At 46.7% G+C, this 17,884-nt stretch overlaps 1 protein-coding gene across 1 annotated transcript; it reads right to left on the bottom strand.

Annotated features, from left to right (window-relative positions):
- Positions 1–1,754: 1,754 nt before the first annotated feature.
- Positions 1,755–14,911, bottom strand: LOC130293949 (protein kinase C delta type-like). Its single transcript, XM_056543269.1, has 3 exons — positions 14,084–14,911; positions 4,284–5,155; positions 1,755–3,122 (listed from the first exon to the last, which is right to left on the bottom strand). Exons 1-3 carry the CDS (start codon positions 14,750–14,752, stop codon positions 3,110–3,112), a joined length of 1,554 nt encoding a protein of 517 aa, XP_056399244.1. The 5' UTR covers positions 14,753–14,911; the 3' UTR covers positions 1,755–3,109.
- Between the last annotated feature and the right edge of the window lie 2,973 nt (positions 14,912–17,884).

A 17,884-nucleotide genomic window follows, 5' to 3' on the forward strand; every position in this document is an offset into this window, starting at 1 on the left:
TTAATAAATCCGTGCCTACTATAGATGTCACTCCAAGGTACCCCAAATCACGAAAACAGGAGGAAATACTCTATCAGAATGTATGCAAAAAAAGACGCAAAAAACAGCTTGCGCTAAATTTTGTGCAAGAATTTGCACACAAAAACTGTGTCAATTCCTTGATACATGTCCCCCACTGATACCAAACTAATGCATGGACCTGGCATAGAGGTGCACGATCCTAGGCTGAATATACATAAACAGGAGAATACAGCAGCACACTGCTAGCACAAAGATACAGATAAAACATGAAATGCTAAATTGCTACAATGCAAAAAAAAAATTTGAGGTTCTTCACTCCCAATTTGGCAGCCAAATAGTTTGGACCATTCCACCGTGATAAGGTGACCTCATTGAGACGGACCCTACACTGTGAATGTGCCCCTGTACAATCAGTTACATGGCTTGTAAAGTCTGGAACATCCAGCACCTTATAAGATGGGTGGGGTGCAAGAACCAACATGGAGGTAGCAACCCCACCCCCCCACCCCCATATGTATAACACAAAAAAGGATAAGTTGGCCAGCACATACTGATAACAAACTAATGCATGGACCTGGTATACATGTAGCAATATAGCATTTCATGTTTTATCTGTATCTTTGTGCTAGCAGTGTTCTCCTGTTTATAGATAGATAAATAGAGATAGATATGAGATAGATAGATATGAGATAGATAGATATGAGATAGATAGATATGAGATAGATAGCTAAATAGATAGATATGAGATAGAGAGATAGATAGATATGAGATAGATAGATATGAGATAGATAGATAGATATGAGATAGATAGATAGATAGATAGATAGGTATGAGATAGATAGATAGATAGATATGCAATAGATAGATAGATAGATATGAGATAGATAGATAGATAAATAGATAGATATGAGATAGATGGATATGAGATAGATAGATATGAGATAGATAGATAGATATGAGATAGATAGATATGAGATAGATAGATATGAGATAGATAGATAAATATTGGATAGATAGATAAATATGAAATAGATAGATAAGAGATAGATGATAGATCAGTGTTTCTCCAGCATGGTGCCTCCAGCTGTTGCAAAACTACAACAGCAGCCCACACAGCCAAAGGCATGCTGGTAGTGGTAGTTTTGCAACAGCTGTGGGCACCCTGCTGGAGAAACACTGGAATTGGCCACCAACCTCTAACACCCCACCACCACCCCACCCCAGAAAGTTACTTACCCAGATGGGAGGCACCAGCGATGGGCAGGGGAAGTCTTTTGTTTCCCAGCTGCGCTGGTGGGTGTCAGGTTATGTACTGGAGCAGGAAATAAAGCAAATGTCTGCTCCACTAGGGCTGCACGGCAGGGGAGCATGAGGGGCCTGAACGTCCGTGCACATTTCCCGGCATGGCCGCGGCCCCTGAGCAATATTTAAAGGGCCCGCAATGTTAAAAAATAAAAATGATGCTGGCAGTGGCGGGCCCCTTCTCAGGCTTGGTCAGTGCCTGAGTGCCTGACCGCCCCCGGGAGCATGAACTGGTCTGCTAATTCTTTACTGAGGCTGCTGCAGTGGGGGGCTGGACCTCCCTAAGAGCTCGGGCCCCTTACTGGAGTACAGGCTGTACCCCCCCCCCCCCCCTCCCCTGACGGCGGCCCTGGAGGCTACTAGCAGGGTGAACACAACATTTATTAGATGGACGTCCAATGGAAATAAAGACAAGTACAACCATGTAGGGGGTAAAAGAAAGAGTTTATTTATAGGGATGGGGGGACAGTGATGAACAAATTTGCTTTATACTAATATATATGTGTATGTGTAAGTCTGTGGTCTGTTGTACTGAACCGTGTTGATCCAGAGGAAGGCGAAAACCCCCTGTGAGGAATGAGCCAATTGTCCTTTATTACCAGGGGGGAAAATTCCTTCCCGACCCCAAATATGGCGGTCAGAATAAATCCCAGGATCAAAGGCCGATACCTAATCTATGTGTGTGGTAGGGGTGTAGGTTAGTTTTAAATTATTTTTTATTATAATTGTGTACTAGTCTAAAGTATATGTTTAGGGCAAATATATATATTTTTAATATATATCTTTTGTTTGTAAAAGGAAATTTTTATGTTATTAAAATTTATATATATATATGTACACACATACACTAAATATTATACCTATTTACGGTTATGTTGATCCAGGAGAAGGCGAAAACCCCCTGTAAGGAATGAGCCAATTGTCCTTATTTTCAGGGGGGGAAATTCCTTCCCGACCCCAAATATGGCGGTCAGAATAAATCCCAGGATCAAAGGCTGGTACCAAACCTGAGTGATAGGTAGGGGGGTAAATTAATTTAAATTATTATTTTATTTAAATATTCATGTGTGTGCTAGTCTAATGTTTATGGTTGGGACAAATACAATTTTAAGATAATATAAAAAATATATTAATATTTATTTATATATATATATATATATATATATATATTATTTTTTTATTATTATTATTTTTTATTATTATGTTTTTTTGAATTTGTTGTGTTACTAATAGGGTAATTCATGATATTAATTTGCTAAACCTATTTACGGCTATGTTGATCCAGGGGAAGGCGAAAACCCCCTGTAAGGAATGAGCCAATTGTCCTCAAATCAGGGGAAAAAATTCCTTCCCGACCCCAAACATGGCGGTCAGAATAAATCCCTGGATCGAGCCGATATATGTCCCCTATCTGTGGTATGTGTCTATGTGTGTGCACCTATCCCTATCGTGTAGTGTGTGTGGTGTTTGTGGGTTGTGGTGAGTGTGGTACTTACCCGGCCTGTGCTTGGGTGAGTTCAGGGATAATAGACATCACTCAGCATCCCAGGACCACAACATGCGACTATTGTTCCTGAACTCACCAGATGGAATCTAAGCACAGGCCGCTCCTGGGGCATAGAGGATCTTCGGGCTGCAGTGATGTTGGATGCCAGCCCGGGATTGAAGGATGCCAAGTCAATGTTGAGGCGGGAGATGATGTTCTAGGGCAGCCAAGGTAACAGCAGCAGAGACATGAGGCATGGGGTCAAGAGACCGGAGGTTCTGGGCAGTAGCCGCGGGGTCCTCAGAGTCCAGATCTTCTCATCCACATATGGAGGAATGAAGAACATGTGAGGAGGATCTTACCGCACAACAATTTAACTCCACCGGGGTTAACAAAACCTCTTTTAATCCATGTGTTCATTATAAAACATAACTTTTATTAAATTTAACTAATATTATGAACCGGTGAAAAAACACGCACTTAAAAACACAACCCTATTTACGACTGTAACTGCATAGTCCACATGTGTTGCACTGGGAACCACAGTTAGGAACCTGAGGAATGGGTAACAGGTAAGTATTTCGCCCGCTAAATTTGTGGTAACCAGTGGAGAGAGAAATATACCACTACTTTTGTGCCACTCTCAAAAGGAGGATGTATATCCAGGGTTGCTAACCCCAAATATATATCCTCCTTTTGAGAGTGGCACAATAGTAGTGGTATATTTCTTTCTCCACTGGTTACTACAAATTTAGGGTGAAATACTTACCTATTACCTATTCCTCAGGTTCCTAAATGTGGTTCCCAGTGCAACACGTGTGGACTATGCAGTTACAAATGCAAATAGGGTTGTGTTTTTAAGTGTGTGTGTTTTCTCACTGGTTCATAATATTAGTTAAATTTAATAAAAGTTATGTTTTATAGTGAACACATGGATTAAAATAGGTTTTGTTAACCCGGGGGGGTTAAATTGTTGTGTGGTTTTGGCACCTCTACATGTGTTCTTAAAGGGGTATTCCGGGCCAAAACATCTTATCCCCTATCCAAAGGATAGGGGATAAGATGTCTGATTGCGGGGGGGCCGCAGCTGGGACCCCCCGCGATCTCCCTGCAGCAGCCCGCATTCTATGCGTAGCTGCGTCTGCAGTTTTGGAAACCGCTTCCAAGACGGGGACGTGACGTCACGCCATGCCCCCTCCATTCATGTCTATGGTAGGGGGCCTTGTGGTCCTTGCGTCCACTCCCATAGAAATGAATGGAGGGGGTGTGGTGTCACGTCCCGGTCTCGGAAGCTACGTATAGAATGCGGGCGCAGCTACGTATAGAATGCGGGCTGCTGCAGGGAGATCGTGGGGGGTCCCAGCGGCAAGCACCCCCACGATCAGACATCTTATCCCCTATCCTTTCGATAGGGGATAAGATGTTTTTGCCTGGAATACCCCTTTAAGGCCTGTTTGTAGTAGGAGGATCTTACTGGGCCCAGCTTGGTGACGTATAATTGAATCCGATCACATGATGGGGAGTCTCTGTGTCCTCTGGCCACTGCAGATGGTGATTTTGCAGAACTGTCTTATACGGCTTCCATGGTGGCTCTGCTCTCTTCTCCTCCAGCTCCTCCCAGCCAATGGTGGAAAAGAATGGATGCGTCCGGATGTTTCTTCGCACCCCCAGGCGCTTGTCCGGATTCTTGCGTAGCAGTTGAGTGATGAGATGTTCAATAGCAGCATCCAGCCCGGGTGGAAATTTCGGCTCCTTTCTGGTGATGGCTCTGAAAACCTTCTGCTTGCTGTGGCCGATGTAAAATGGGAAGCGTCCTGTTGCCATCCTGCACAACACAATCCCGAGGCTCCACCAGTCAACTGCTGTACAATACTCCTTCCCGAGAAGCACCTCCGGGGCCATGTAGTAGAATGTTCCTGTCACTCCATCGATCCTACTGGAGGCGGTGACTCCATCTTGTGCCAGGCCCAGGTCAATGATGCGGATGTGGCCTTCTGCATCCAACATGATGTTCTCCGGCTTGAGGTCTCTGTGGACGATGTTCTGTCCATGGAGGAACTGGAGCCCACATACCATCTCTGCTGCGTAGAACCTTATGTTGTCGATGTCCAGATAGCCGCACACCCTGATCAAATCCTCCAGACTGCCGCCAGACAGATATTCTGTGATGAAGTAGGCACGCTCCAAAGACTGATGTGCGGCGTAGATGTGGCATAGAAACGGACAGTCTCGGGCCGCCAGGAGTATCCGCAGCTCTCTCTTGATGGTATCCTCGTTGTCCTCTTTTTTGTTGATGATTTTTATGGCCATGTAGGTGTCTTGACCAGGGACTGATGCCAGGACCACCTAAAGGAAAACAAACAGAGGAGGCTCATTAGAAGACATCATAAAGTTGATATTGATCAGTGTCTCTCAAGCGCGGTCCTCAAGACCCCCCAACAGGTCAAGTTTTCAGGATTTCCTTAGTCTTTCACAGGTGATATAATTATGGTCAGTGAATCAGACATCACCACAGTCATATCACCTGTGAAAGACTAAAGAAATCAGGAATACATGACCTGTTGGGGGGGTCTTGAGGACCGTGCTTGAGAAAAACTGATATAGACGGAAGGGGGGGGGGGGGGGGCTAAGTGTTGGATCTGCTGTATAGCACCCAGAGACCATCAGCTTAGGACAACTAAGCTACCGTCTTTATATATCTGCTATTGGATGCTCTATGGAGATTAAATAAAGTGATATTCCACATATTGCTCGCCAATAAGATACCTGGAAGGTTTGGTGGCGGAACCCTGACGGAATCCACTTCGCAAGATGGCGCCGGTCAGTGTGATGATATCAAGGGGCATTCAGTGCGTAATGGTGATGCCGATGTGATGAAATCAAAAGCAATTCAGCTAATAGTGGAGATGTAGTATCTAACCTGCCATTCAGGCGTACAGAAGCAGTAGATACGAAAGTTACAAAGATATTACACGCACGTTCAGACAGCACTTGGAATCATTTATGCGTTTGCGCAATAATTGGCTGGGGCACAATAAGTACAAAAGTGGTATGTATTGGTGCACATGTTCAGGCTTCCTTACATAGGGAAAATAAATAAAAATAAGGATATGTAATATATGAAGACAATAGGTTGGCGTTTGCCAACTAAACGTACATCCCTATTGATATGAACATTTACCAATTTAATTGGCAGAAAAAGACCCGTGCGCATGCGTAAAGGGGGAAGCGACCAAATGAATATCAGGTATATTCCCTCTGCACCTGTCTATAATGCAGATATATAACAGTAGATTTTATATTTATTACATAAGATAAACAATCTATGAATTGAGGCTTGTAAAATGGAACAGAGGCGACAGCCTACCTTCTCGGGAGGTAGTGGAACAGGGGTTCCTGGAGTCGGCGGCAGCACCAGTCAATCAGTGGGGACTGTTGGTGTGAAAATCAGCTACTCGACGGTGTGGCAGTTTTTCATCAAGCATCCGGAGGAGGTTAACATGGCCATATGCAAGATGTGTCGGCAGAAGGTGAAGCAAGGCCAGGGTCCCAATGTTGGCACCACGGCCCTGCGTACACATATGCTGTGCCACCATAAAGCGGCCATGGAGAACGGTGGCTCCGATGTGGTAGTCCAGCCTGCTGCATCATCGAGTGGCACGCCGCTCCTTGTTTCAGCCAGCCAAGGCTCCACCACCTCAGCCAAAGGGAGCTGTGTGTCATACCTACCTTATGTCGCTCCAGATGCTCCTGCTCTTCCTACTTCAAGTCAGTCATTCCGCCAGCAATCCATTGGCGAAGCCATGTCCAAGAGACAACATTATGCTCCCACTCCAATCCAATGGCACAGAAGCTGAATGTGCTCCTGTTCAAGTTGCTGGTGCTGCAGTCCCTCCCTTTTCAAGAGGTGGACTCGGCACCTTTCAAAAAACTGATGGCTTGTGCTGAGCCGAGGTGAAGAGTCCCAAGCAGTCATTTCTTTGCGAAGAAGGTAGTACCAGCCTTGCACAATTTTGTGGAAGAGAAGATGGGCCACAACAGCAACTTGGACAGGTCACACCACTTCCATCTCCACACTCTCAGGCTATTGATGTGACAGTGATTCTAATAGTGACGCCTCTAATCTGCATGTCATACTGAATAACAGTATTATTTCACTAACCCAGCACACACCCTATGCGTGTTACAGTAAGGCAAAGTGTTCTACACCCCTATTGAGGCTCTCTGTAGGCCAGAAATAGCCATTTTTTATACAGATTCGCTGCAAGTAAATTCAGCAAATCAACCAAATCAAATTTTTCAAAAATTCACTCAATATATGAATATTCCTGTGCAGAATAGTCCACTTTGTGGTACTGCAGTTTTCTTCAAGGGACAAAGATTACCAGATTAGTGTTACAGTCCCTGTGAAATAGGGAAAGTAGAAAAGGCAAAAGAAGGGGATCCCATCAATATAAACAATGGTCCAAAAAATGTATGAAATTATTACCATGGAATTCTTGGGTCCAACATGATAAATAGTCTCAAAAATGGGCAGAAATCCCTACAGAAATGATGGATCCAGAAAGAAAAATAGTATCCTCATTGAGAAAGAGGATGAGAATGGGTCATCCAGAGGCACCAATGGGGGATGTATCCCTACAAATACAGTGGGTCAAGTTCTCCAAGTAAAGATACTTGTGCCAGGATCAGGACATATGGATCCATATGAACACAGAATTCCAACATCTGTTCACAGATGGTCCAAAAGGAGGAGAGCCGGACATGGTCAGTCACAGGACAACATCCCGGAGGTATAACAAGTAATTTGTTCTGAATCAGAAGAATTCACTTACATTTTTGGGGAACAAATCTTACTAGTAGTTAAAGGGACATTTTGTTCAGACCGCTCAGAGCCGGAGCCCGTGATCGTGACGTCACTGCCATGTCCCCTTGTGATGTCACGTTATGCCCCCCTCATTTCATGTCTATGGGAGGGGGCGTGTCAGTCGACAATCCCCCCCCCCATAGACATGAATGGAGGGGGCATAGCGTGACGTCAAGACCACTGCTGCGAGAAGATTGCAGGGGGCCTCAGCAGCGGGACTCCCGCGATCAGATATCTTATCCCCTATCCTTTGGATAGGGGATAAGACGTCTAGTAGCGGAGTACCCCTTTAATGCACAAATAGAGGGAATTCCAGGGGGTTCACTTACTTTATCTCCCAACTCTATTAATAATTTGAAAAATGAATAGACATGTCTTTGAGTTGGTTGGGATCAGTGTGGTTCTCATCTCCTGATCCAAGTAGGTTTCTGTAAGATTGTAATGAAGCTATAGAGGTCCATGTATGGATACCTAAAAGAGTAAAAGAGCAGCATTGAAGGGAACAAAATTCAATGAGGATACTTCATCTGGATGCACCTTGATGTATCACATGTGGGCCATGTAAGTAAGTGGTGTGGACCTCGGTCATATCAAGTAAGTGGTGTGGGGATGGGCCATATAAAGTAAGTGGTGTGGGGATCGGTCATATAAAATAAGTGGTGTTGGGCAGGGCCGGAATAACATAGGGACTGATGGAGCTGCAGCTCCAGGCCCCTACAGTAAAATAGGCCCAGCTGGCCGCCAAAAAGGCCACTGAGGAGCGGTCCCCCTGCCACTACACTATGCTACATGCTGCAGCAACAGGCCGGGACCTCAGGCGCGGCCTGGGCCCACCGCTGCCAGCACTATCACCTGCAAAGGCGCGGGCTCTTTAAAAATAATTTCTGGGTTGCATGAAAAGGACAGGGGCTTATGGGAGTAGACGAGCACCGCGTAGGCACGCACGTCTGCACCAAGCCTCTGACGCGTCACAGCCTCTGACCCCTGCAATGCGTGACATGAGCAGCAGCCTTCCCCGCATCCTCACACTGCAGCATCGCGAATCTCTAGGAAGGTATGGAGATCGAGGTTCGGATGCTGGGGTGATGTAATATTGATGAGCAGGAGAATGAGGACCGGGACCCAGGGGGAGGGGGGTTTGCAATGATGATGAGGTGGAGGGGTGTGCTGGGGGGGACGGTTGCAATGATGAGGAGACTGAGGATGGGGTGTTGGGGGGGATGCAATGATAATGAGGAGGAGGAGGGGAAGATGGGGGGCGTGCAATGATGAGGAGACTGAAGATGGGGTGGGGGGAATGCGATGATGAGGAGGAGGGGATGCTGGGGGGTGCAATGATGATGAGGAGGAGGAGGGTGGAATGATAAGGAGACTGAGGATGGGGTGTTGGGGGGTTGCAATGATGAGGAGACTGAGGATGGGGTGTTTGGGGGGTTGCAATGATGAGGAGACTGAGGATGGGGTGTTGGGGGGGTGGCAATGATGAGGAGACTGAGGATGGGGTGTTTGGGGGGATGCAATGATAATGAGGAGGAGGAGGGGAAGCTGGGGGGAGTGCAATGATGAGGAAACTGAGGATGGGGTGGGGGGAATGCGATGAGGAGGAGGAGGGGATGCTGGGGGGGTGCAATGATGATGATGAGGAGGAGGGTGGAATGATGAGGAGACTGAGGATGGGGTGTGGGGGGGCAATGATGAGGAGGAGGAGGGTGGAATGATGAGAAGACTGAGGATGGGGTGTGGGGGGTGCAATGATGATGATGAGGAGGAGGAGGGTAGAATGATGAGGAGACTGAGGATGGGGTGTGGGGGGGTGAAATGATGATGATGATGAGGAGGAGGGTGGAATGATGAGGAGACTGAGGATTGGGTGTGGGGGGTGTGCAATAATGATGATGAGGAGTCTGAGGATGAGGGTGCGGGGGGGGGGGGGTTGCAATGATGAGACTGAGGATGGGGGGGAATAATATGGAGTGCGGGGGTGAAGAGCCAAGGATGGGTGGGGTGTATGGGGTGATGAGAATAGCGAGGATGTGGCGGAGGGGGCATTGGGGTGATTAGCTAACTAAGCATGGGGTGGGGGGGGGGGGTTGATGAAGGGTTTGCGGAGTATGGCAGTATTATATTCGGGGGGTAAAGTGTGGGGCAGTATTATTTTCAGAGGGTACAGTGTGCGGCAGTATTATATTCAGGAGGTACAGTGTGTGGCAGTATTATATTCAGAGGGTACAGTGTGTGGCAGTATTATATTCACAGGGTACAGTGTGCGGCAGTATTATATTCAGGAGGTACAGTGTGTGGCAGTATTATATTCAGGGGGTACAGTGTGTTGCAATAATATATTTAGAGGGTACAGTGGTAAGCAGTATTATATTCAGGGGTACAGTGTGTTGCAATAATATATTTAGAGGGTACAGTGGTAGGCAGTATTATATTCAGGGGGTACAGTGTGTGGCAGTATTATATTCAGGGGGTACAGTGTGTTCCAATAATATATTTAGAGGGTACAGTGGTAAGCAGTATTATATTCAGGGGGTACAGTGTGTGGCAATAATATCTTTAGAGGGTACAGTGCGTGGCAGTATTATATTCAGGTTGCACGGTATTTGGCAGAATTATAATGTGTTATAATGAATATTGGGGAGATTTATCAAAACCTGTGTAGAGGAAAAGTCGTGCAGTTGCCCATAGCAACCAATCAAATCACTTCTTTCATTTTTCACAGGACTCTTTAAAAATGAAAGAAGCAAGCTGATTGGTTGCCATGGGCAACTGCACCACTCTTCCTCTGCACAGGTTTTGATAAATCTCCCCCATTGTCTTTATACAGAGATCTGCTGACAATGTGAGGAGCCAATGATGTCCGGGCGTCAGACTCTGCAGAGAAGATGGAGCTGGAGGAATTCCTGGCATCTGGACCAGATAAAGAAGGAAAGGAAAGACAACAGAGAAGACATCACTCAGGTCACTGATATCATTATGTATTCTTCTGACTGTCCCATCAGCTGAAGTCACTTGTAAGTTCCGCAGTGATGATGGGTGACACTGTACACCATTATGTGGCTCTCCAGCTGTATCAAAACAGCAACTTCCTTAATTCCTGAGTCTCTTCAGACATGATGGGAGTTACAGCTTAGCAACAGCTGGAGAGCCACTTGAACCGAGGGGATTGGTTGGGGTCCCAGCAGTCTGACGTCCACCATAAAAATGGGCTGCTTATTTTAAAATGCCCGGGCCTATTTTTGGTCCCAGTCCTATTTTTGGGCCATATAAAGTAAGTGGTGTGGGGATAGGTCATATAAAGTATGTGGTGTGGGGATGGGCCATGTAAAGTAAGTGGTGTGGGGATGGGCCATATAAAGTAAGTGGTGTGGGGAGGGGCCATATAAAGTAAGTGGTGTGGGGAGGGGCCATATAAAGTAAGTGGTGTGGGGAGGGGCCATATAAAGTAAGTGGTGTGGGGAGGGGCCATACAAAGTAAATGGTGTTGGGATCCTACAGGTTTTCCTCAGTCCACCGCCAGGAATATCCAGGCCAGTTAGCTCAATTTCATTGGACTACAAAAGGGTTCAACCAGGGGCAGGGAAAACAAAGGCAAAATATATGTAATAAGTACCATCTGACCTCCAAGTAATGCAGAAAAGAAAGAAAATGTGCAAAAAAAAGCAAATACAACAGAGCATACAGTGATATACGGCAAAAATAGACAATAATGAATAGAGAACCGTAATCCCATAGGGCAGGGGTCGGCAACCCGGTGTGAGGTGAAAAAGGGAGGGGCAAGTTTTCCGAAGCTACAGTGGGGAGGATCGAGGGCAGAGCCATAGGTTTGATTTTTTCACCGCACGTCTGCAGATAATGAAGCCACGCCCCCTCACGGAGGATGGAGAGCGCGAGAGCGCAGCTCTGCATAATACAAGGAGACAGTGGGAGAGTGGGGACGGACACAGCTCCTCCCTCCCCCTTCTCTGTACACACAGGACCTCATTTTTCACGGGGAGGTTTCATGTTTTCACGGGGGAAAAGCTCCTCCCCCAGCTCTGTACAGACAGGACCTAATTTTTCACGGGGAGGTTTCATGTTTGCACAGGGGAAACACAGAGCGGGTGAGGGGAGAGGAGACATACTGCACTGCAGGGGCTGGGGAAGATTTCTATGTGTGAGGAGACATATTACACAGGCTGGGGATGTAAAGACTGCAGGGGAATAAATATCATACTGGGAATGATGGGGGGACGGGGACTGCTGAATAACACATGCTGGGAGTTGTAGTCCCTCTTATGTGTGTGTATGCCAGTGTTTCCCAACCAGGGAATGCTGGTGGTAGTAGTAGTTTTGCAACATCTGGAGGCACCCTGGTTGGGAAACACTGGTGTATGAACTGCAACTCCCTGGAGATTACTGATATAATAGAGGTGTTGGTGAACTACAACTCCCAGGAGACTACTAAGATACAATAGAGGTGTTGGTGAACTACAACTCCCAGGAGACTACTGAGATACAATAGAGGTGTTGGTGAACTACAACTCCCAGGAGACTACTGAGATACAATAGAGGTGTGGTGAACTACAACTCCCAGGAGACTACTAAGATACAATAGAGGTGTTGGTGAACTACAACTCCCAGGAGACTACTAAGATACAATAGAGGTGTTGGTGAACTACAACTCCCAGGAGACTACTAAGATACAATAGAGGTGTTGGTGAACTAAAACCCCCAGGAGACTACTGAGATACAATAGAGGTGTTGGTGAACTACAACTCCCAGGAGACTACTAAGATACAATAGAGGTGTTGGTGAACTACAACTCCCAGGAGACTACTAAGATACAATAGAGGTGTTGGTGAACTACAACTCCCAGGAGACTACTAAGATACAATAGAGGTGTTGGTGAACTACAACTCCCAGGAGGCTACAGAGATACAATAGAGGTGTTGGTGAACTACAACTCCCAGGAGGCTACAGAGATACAATAGAGGTGTTGGTGAACTACAACTCCCAGGAGACTACTAAGATACAATAGAGGTGTTGGTGAACTACAACTCCCAGGAGACTACTGAGATACAATATAGGTGTTGGTGAACTAAAACCCCCAGGAGACTACTAAGATACAATAGATGTGTTGGTGAACTACAACTCCCAGGAGGCTACTGAGGTACATTAGAGGTGTTGGTGAACTACAACTCCCAGGAGGCTACTGAGATACAATAGAGGTGTTGGTGAACTACAACTCCCAGGAGACTACTCAGATACAATAGAGGTGTTGGTGAACTACAACTCCCAGGAGGCTACAGAGATACAATAGAGGTGTTGGTGAACTACAACTCCCAGGAGGCTACAGAGATACAATAGAGGTGTTGGTGAACTACAACTCCCAGGAGACTACTAAGATACAATAGAGGTGTTGGTGAACTACAACTCCCAGGAGACTACTGAGATACAATAGAGGTGTTGGTGAACTACAACTCCCAGGAGACTACTGAGATACAATAGAGGTGTTGGTGAACTACAACTCCCAGTAGACTACAGAGGCAGCATTCTGGTGTTATACCACAGACTGAAGACTCCTGAATAACACATGCTGGGAGTTGTAGTCCCTTTTGTGTGTGTATGCCAGTGTATCCCAACCAGGGCATCAGAGGGGAGGGGGGTTTTGCGGCTCCCAGTTTTTTTTTCCCTTCGGAAACGGGTCCAAGTGGCTCTTTTTGTCTTAAAGGTTGCAGACCCCTGCCATAGGGGAACTCTTTTGTTGCACTTGCACTTTATTATTGTGTTTATATGAGTCCTATAGACATTACATGTGAAGAGATTTTATTATTCATTACAAGCGATATAATATTAGCACATATGCACTTTTATAAATCAACTTTATATTATTGCTTATTCCCGTTCCCATTATAAAGACCTGTGTAGAGGAAGAGCAGTGCAGTTCCCATAGCAACCAGATGGCTTCTTTCATTTTTCAGAGGCCTTTTGAAAGTGGTTGCTATGGGCAACTACACTGCTCTTCCTCTGCACAGGTCTTAATAAATCTCCCCATGTATGTACCGTTTACACCCTGCTCCAGAAGTAAAGACCCCATTGTATCTTCTCCTCTTCTCCCTGCATCTGGTTTTCTACCATCTTGGGCACCCCGACTTCCATATACCATCTACCAGAACACAGTACATGGACGCGCCCCAAGGGCTCCGTTCACACCTAGTACCAAGTGTAGGCCCTTCAGGGAGTCTTATATGGGTCTGCATAAAAACTCAAGCCATCAGGAAAATATACATTGTGGGACTACAAGTACCAGCAAAACCACCTAACAACAACACTGCACCACCCCCCTCCCCCAATCTCCCCCTACAACACATATCCAGCCTGAAATGGATAATAACAGAAAACAAGATAGAGCTAGAACTTACTTTGCCAAAGTTGCCCCTACCCAGGAGCTGGTGGAGATGGTAGCTGCTGACCGTTAGTCTGGGGTAGGTGCCCAATGTTCCTTGGCTGCTCCCAGGTGTTGGCTCCTCATCCTCTGATCCTCCATCGCCGTCTCCTCTCCTCCTCTTGACTCCATCCTCGCCTTCCTCTTCCCTCTTCCTCTTGCCTTCACTCTTCCTCTTCTCCTCGCCATCTTCTCCATGTCCAGTGGACGCCATCCCAGGTGTTGGCTCCTCATCCTCTGATCCTCCATCGCCGTCTCCTCTCCTCCTCTTGACTCCATCCTCGCCTTCCTCTTCCCTCTTCCTCTTGCCTCCGCTCTTCCTTTTCTCCTCCTTGCCATCTTCTCCATGTCCAGTGGACGCCATCCCAGGTGTTGGCTCCTCATCCTCCGATCCTCCATTGTCGTCTCCTCTCCTTCTCTTGACTCCATCCTCGCCTTCCTCTTCCCTCTTCCTCTTCTCCTCCTCGCCATCTTCTCCATGTCCAGTGGACACCATCCGAGGTGTTGGCTCCTCATCCTCTGATCCTCCATCGTCATCTCCTCTCCTCCTCTTGACTCCATCTTCACCTTCCTCTTCCCCCTTCCTCTTGTCTTCTCTCTTCCTCTTCACCTCCTCGCCATCTTCTCCATGTCCAGTAGACGCCATCTCCGCAGTTCTCCTTCAGCCTGTAGACCTCGGTCCAGTCACGTCGGTCGCCAGCAGAAAGTAAACAGCAGTTGGCCGTGTGCAGGTGATGTCATCGGCCATGGACCTCAGGTGGCACATGCCAGACAGTGGCCCTATAAACTTGCTCTACCTTATACAATGTGATGTGAGCATCATAAAAGACATCTAGAGTTGGCCTTAGCTTGGTTGGTACCCTCTGCAGTTTAAGGGACCTTATGATGGACCACAGTGGTCTCCAAACTATGGACCTCTAGATGTTGCAAAATTACAACTCCCAGCAAGGCTTGTTGGGAGTTGTAGTTTTGCAATATCAGGAGGTCCACAGTTAGGAAACAAATGGTGAACTATATGGGTTTAGGCATCAATTATGTTCCTTGGGATACAAGCTCAAGGTGTCAAGGACATTGGGCACCTCCATTGGTAAAGGCTGGAGATGCCCCTAGTGTCCTGGTATAGGTCACATACCCCTGGTTATGGTCTAAAGTGAACAAAGACAATAATAATTCATGGGGGGGGGGTAGGTGGTGGAACTAGAAGTGGTATATATTGGCACAGTGGTCGTATAGTCGGTATACTGTATATAAATCTCTGTATAGTAATCTATATATATAAAACTCAACATGTGTGTGTGTATGTATGTTCCACAAAAACTTCCAAACGGCTAAAGATATTAACATGAAACTTGGCACACATGTTACTTATATGTCAACAACAAACATAGGATAGGTAATTTAACCCTTACTTACCTACATTTGCCAGGGGCGGGGTTTATGTTTAAAGTCCTATACAAGTCTATGGGAAATATATGTAACTGCATAACTTCCAAACGGCTGGAGATATTTTGATAATACTTGGTCACATGTTACTTATATGTCCACTTAAAATATAGGATAGTTAATTTAACCCTTAACTACCCCCATTTATGAGGGTCAGGGGTTTTGTTTAAAGTCCCAGTCAAATCAATGGGAAATGTATGTTCTCTCATAACTTCTGTACGGCTGGAGATATTTCAATACCTGGTACACATATTACAGGTCGGAATATGAGGACGGATGGGAGGTCGAGATAGGAGGTCAAGATAGGAGGTCAAGATAGGAGGACGGGATAGGAGGACGAGTTAGGAGTTCGGGATATGAGGACCGGATTTGAGGTGGAGATAGGAGGGCGGGATAGGAGGACGGGATAAGAGGTCGAGATAGGAGGTCGGGATAGGAGGTCTAGATAGGAGGACGGGATAGGAGGTTGAGATAGGAGGTCGGGATAGGAGGTCGGGATAAGAGGTGGAGATAGGAGGACGGGATAGGGGGTTGAGATAGGAGGTCGGGATAGGAGGACAGGATAGGAGGTCGAGATAGGAGTTCGGGATAGGAGGTCGAGATAGGAGGTCGAGATAGGAGGTCAGGATAGGAGGTCGGGATAGGAGGTCGAGATAGGAGGATGGGATAGGAGGTCGAGATAGGAGGTCAAGATAGGAGGACGGGATAGGAGGACAGGATAGGAGGTCGGGATAGGAGGTCGAGATAGGAGGTTGAGAAAGGAGGTTGGGATAGGAGGACGGGATAGGAGGTCAGGATAGGAGGTTGAGATAGGAGGTCGGGATAGGAGGACGAGATATGAGGTTGGGATATGATGACGGGATAGGAGGTCAGGATATGAGGACAGGATATGGGGTTGGGATATGACAACAATATATGAGGACAGAATATGAAGTCAAAAGCTTCCTCTTTGTTTATTTTCCTCCCCAACAAGGATTAGGAAGGAAAAACCGGGCAACGCCGGGTATTCAGCTAGTACTATATATAGTAGATAAAACACTCACAGTGTTCTATGTAAATTTAATTAGCAATGTGTTCCTATTACAACTATTCCTGTAAATCTGCTGCACACTCAGCACCAGATATAATGTATAGCAGTGGTACCCAACTGGTGGATCGTGGTCCAGATCCAGACTGCTATTGCCAGACATCAAGACCACTAGCCAGCTCTCCCCTCATTCATTTGTATCGGTGTCTTCAAGACACTCTGTTCCCTGCCCGGCGGCCCAGCGCTTCTTTTGTTATACAGGCGGCATGATGATTTAACTGCACAGTTCATAGAGGCATAGTGGCACAGTACATAGGGCATAGGGGCACAGGTCATAGGGGGCATTGTGGTACAGGTCATAGAGGCATAGTTGCATATTTCATGGGGCCATGGTGGCACAGTTCATGGGGAATAGTGGCACAATATATGGGGATATAGTGGCACAGTACATGCGGGCATAGGGGCACAGTTCATAGGGGCATAGTGGCACAGTACATGGGGACATAGTGGTACAGTTCATAGGGGCACAATGGCACATCTTATGGGGGCATAGTGGCACAGTTTTAGGGGGGGTCATAGTGGCATCAATTATGGGGGAATAGTGGCACAGTACATGGGGCATAGTGACACAGTACATGGGGGCATAGTGGCACAATACATGGGGGCATAGTGGCACAGTTCATGGGGGCATAGTGGTGCAGTTCATGGGGCATAGTGGTGCAGTTCATAGGGGCATAGTGGCACAGTACATGGGGGCATAGTGGCACAGTACATGGGGGCATAGTGGCACAGTTCATGGAGGCATAGTGGTGCAGTTCATAGGGGCATAGTGGCACAGTACATGGGGGCATAGTGGCACAGTACATGGGGCATAGTGGCACAATACATGGAGGCATAGTGGCACAGTTTATGGGGACAAAGTGGCACAGTACATGAGACATAATGGTACAGTTTATGGGAGAACAATGGCATATCTGGTGGGGACATAGTGGCACAGTACATGGGGCAAAAACTACACCCCTCACGGACGTAATAAGGTGGCAGTGAGCTTTTACACCCCACTGGCGTTTCATTTTCACGGACCACTGTTTCAAAAATCTGTCAGACACCAGTGAGGTGTAAATACTCACTGCACCCCTTATTAAATTATGTGAGGGGTGTAGTTTCCGAAATGGGGGTCACATGTGGGGGGGTGGCACTGTTCTAGCACCATGGGGCTTTGTAAACGCACGTAGCCTTCAATTCCAGCCAAATTCTCTCTCCTAAAGTTCAATTGCTCTCCTTCCCTTCTGAACTCTGTAATGCAAA

The sequence above is a fragment of the Hyla sarda genome, chromosome 10 (assembly GCF_029499605.1).
Source record: "Hyla sarda isolate aHylSar1 chromosome 10, aHylSar1.hap1, whole genome shotgun sequence".
Classification (NCBI taxonomy): Eukaryota; Metazoa; Chordata; class Amphibia; order Anura; family Hylidae; genus Hyla; species Hyla sarda.

Excerpts from the sequence above, each read along its gene's own strand:
- LOC130293949 (XM_056543269.1), bottom strand. The coding sequence starts at position 14,752 with ATGGCGTCTACTGGACATGGAGAAGATGGCGAGGAGGTGAAGAGGAAG. Across the intron at positions 5,156-14,083 it reads GTAGGGGCAACTTTGGCAAA|GTGGTCCTGGCATCAGTCCC; the intron begins GTAAGTTCTAGC and ends GTTTTCCTTTAG.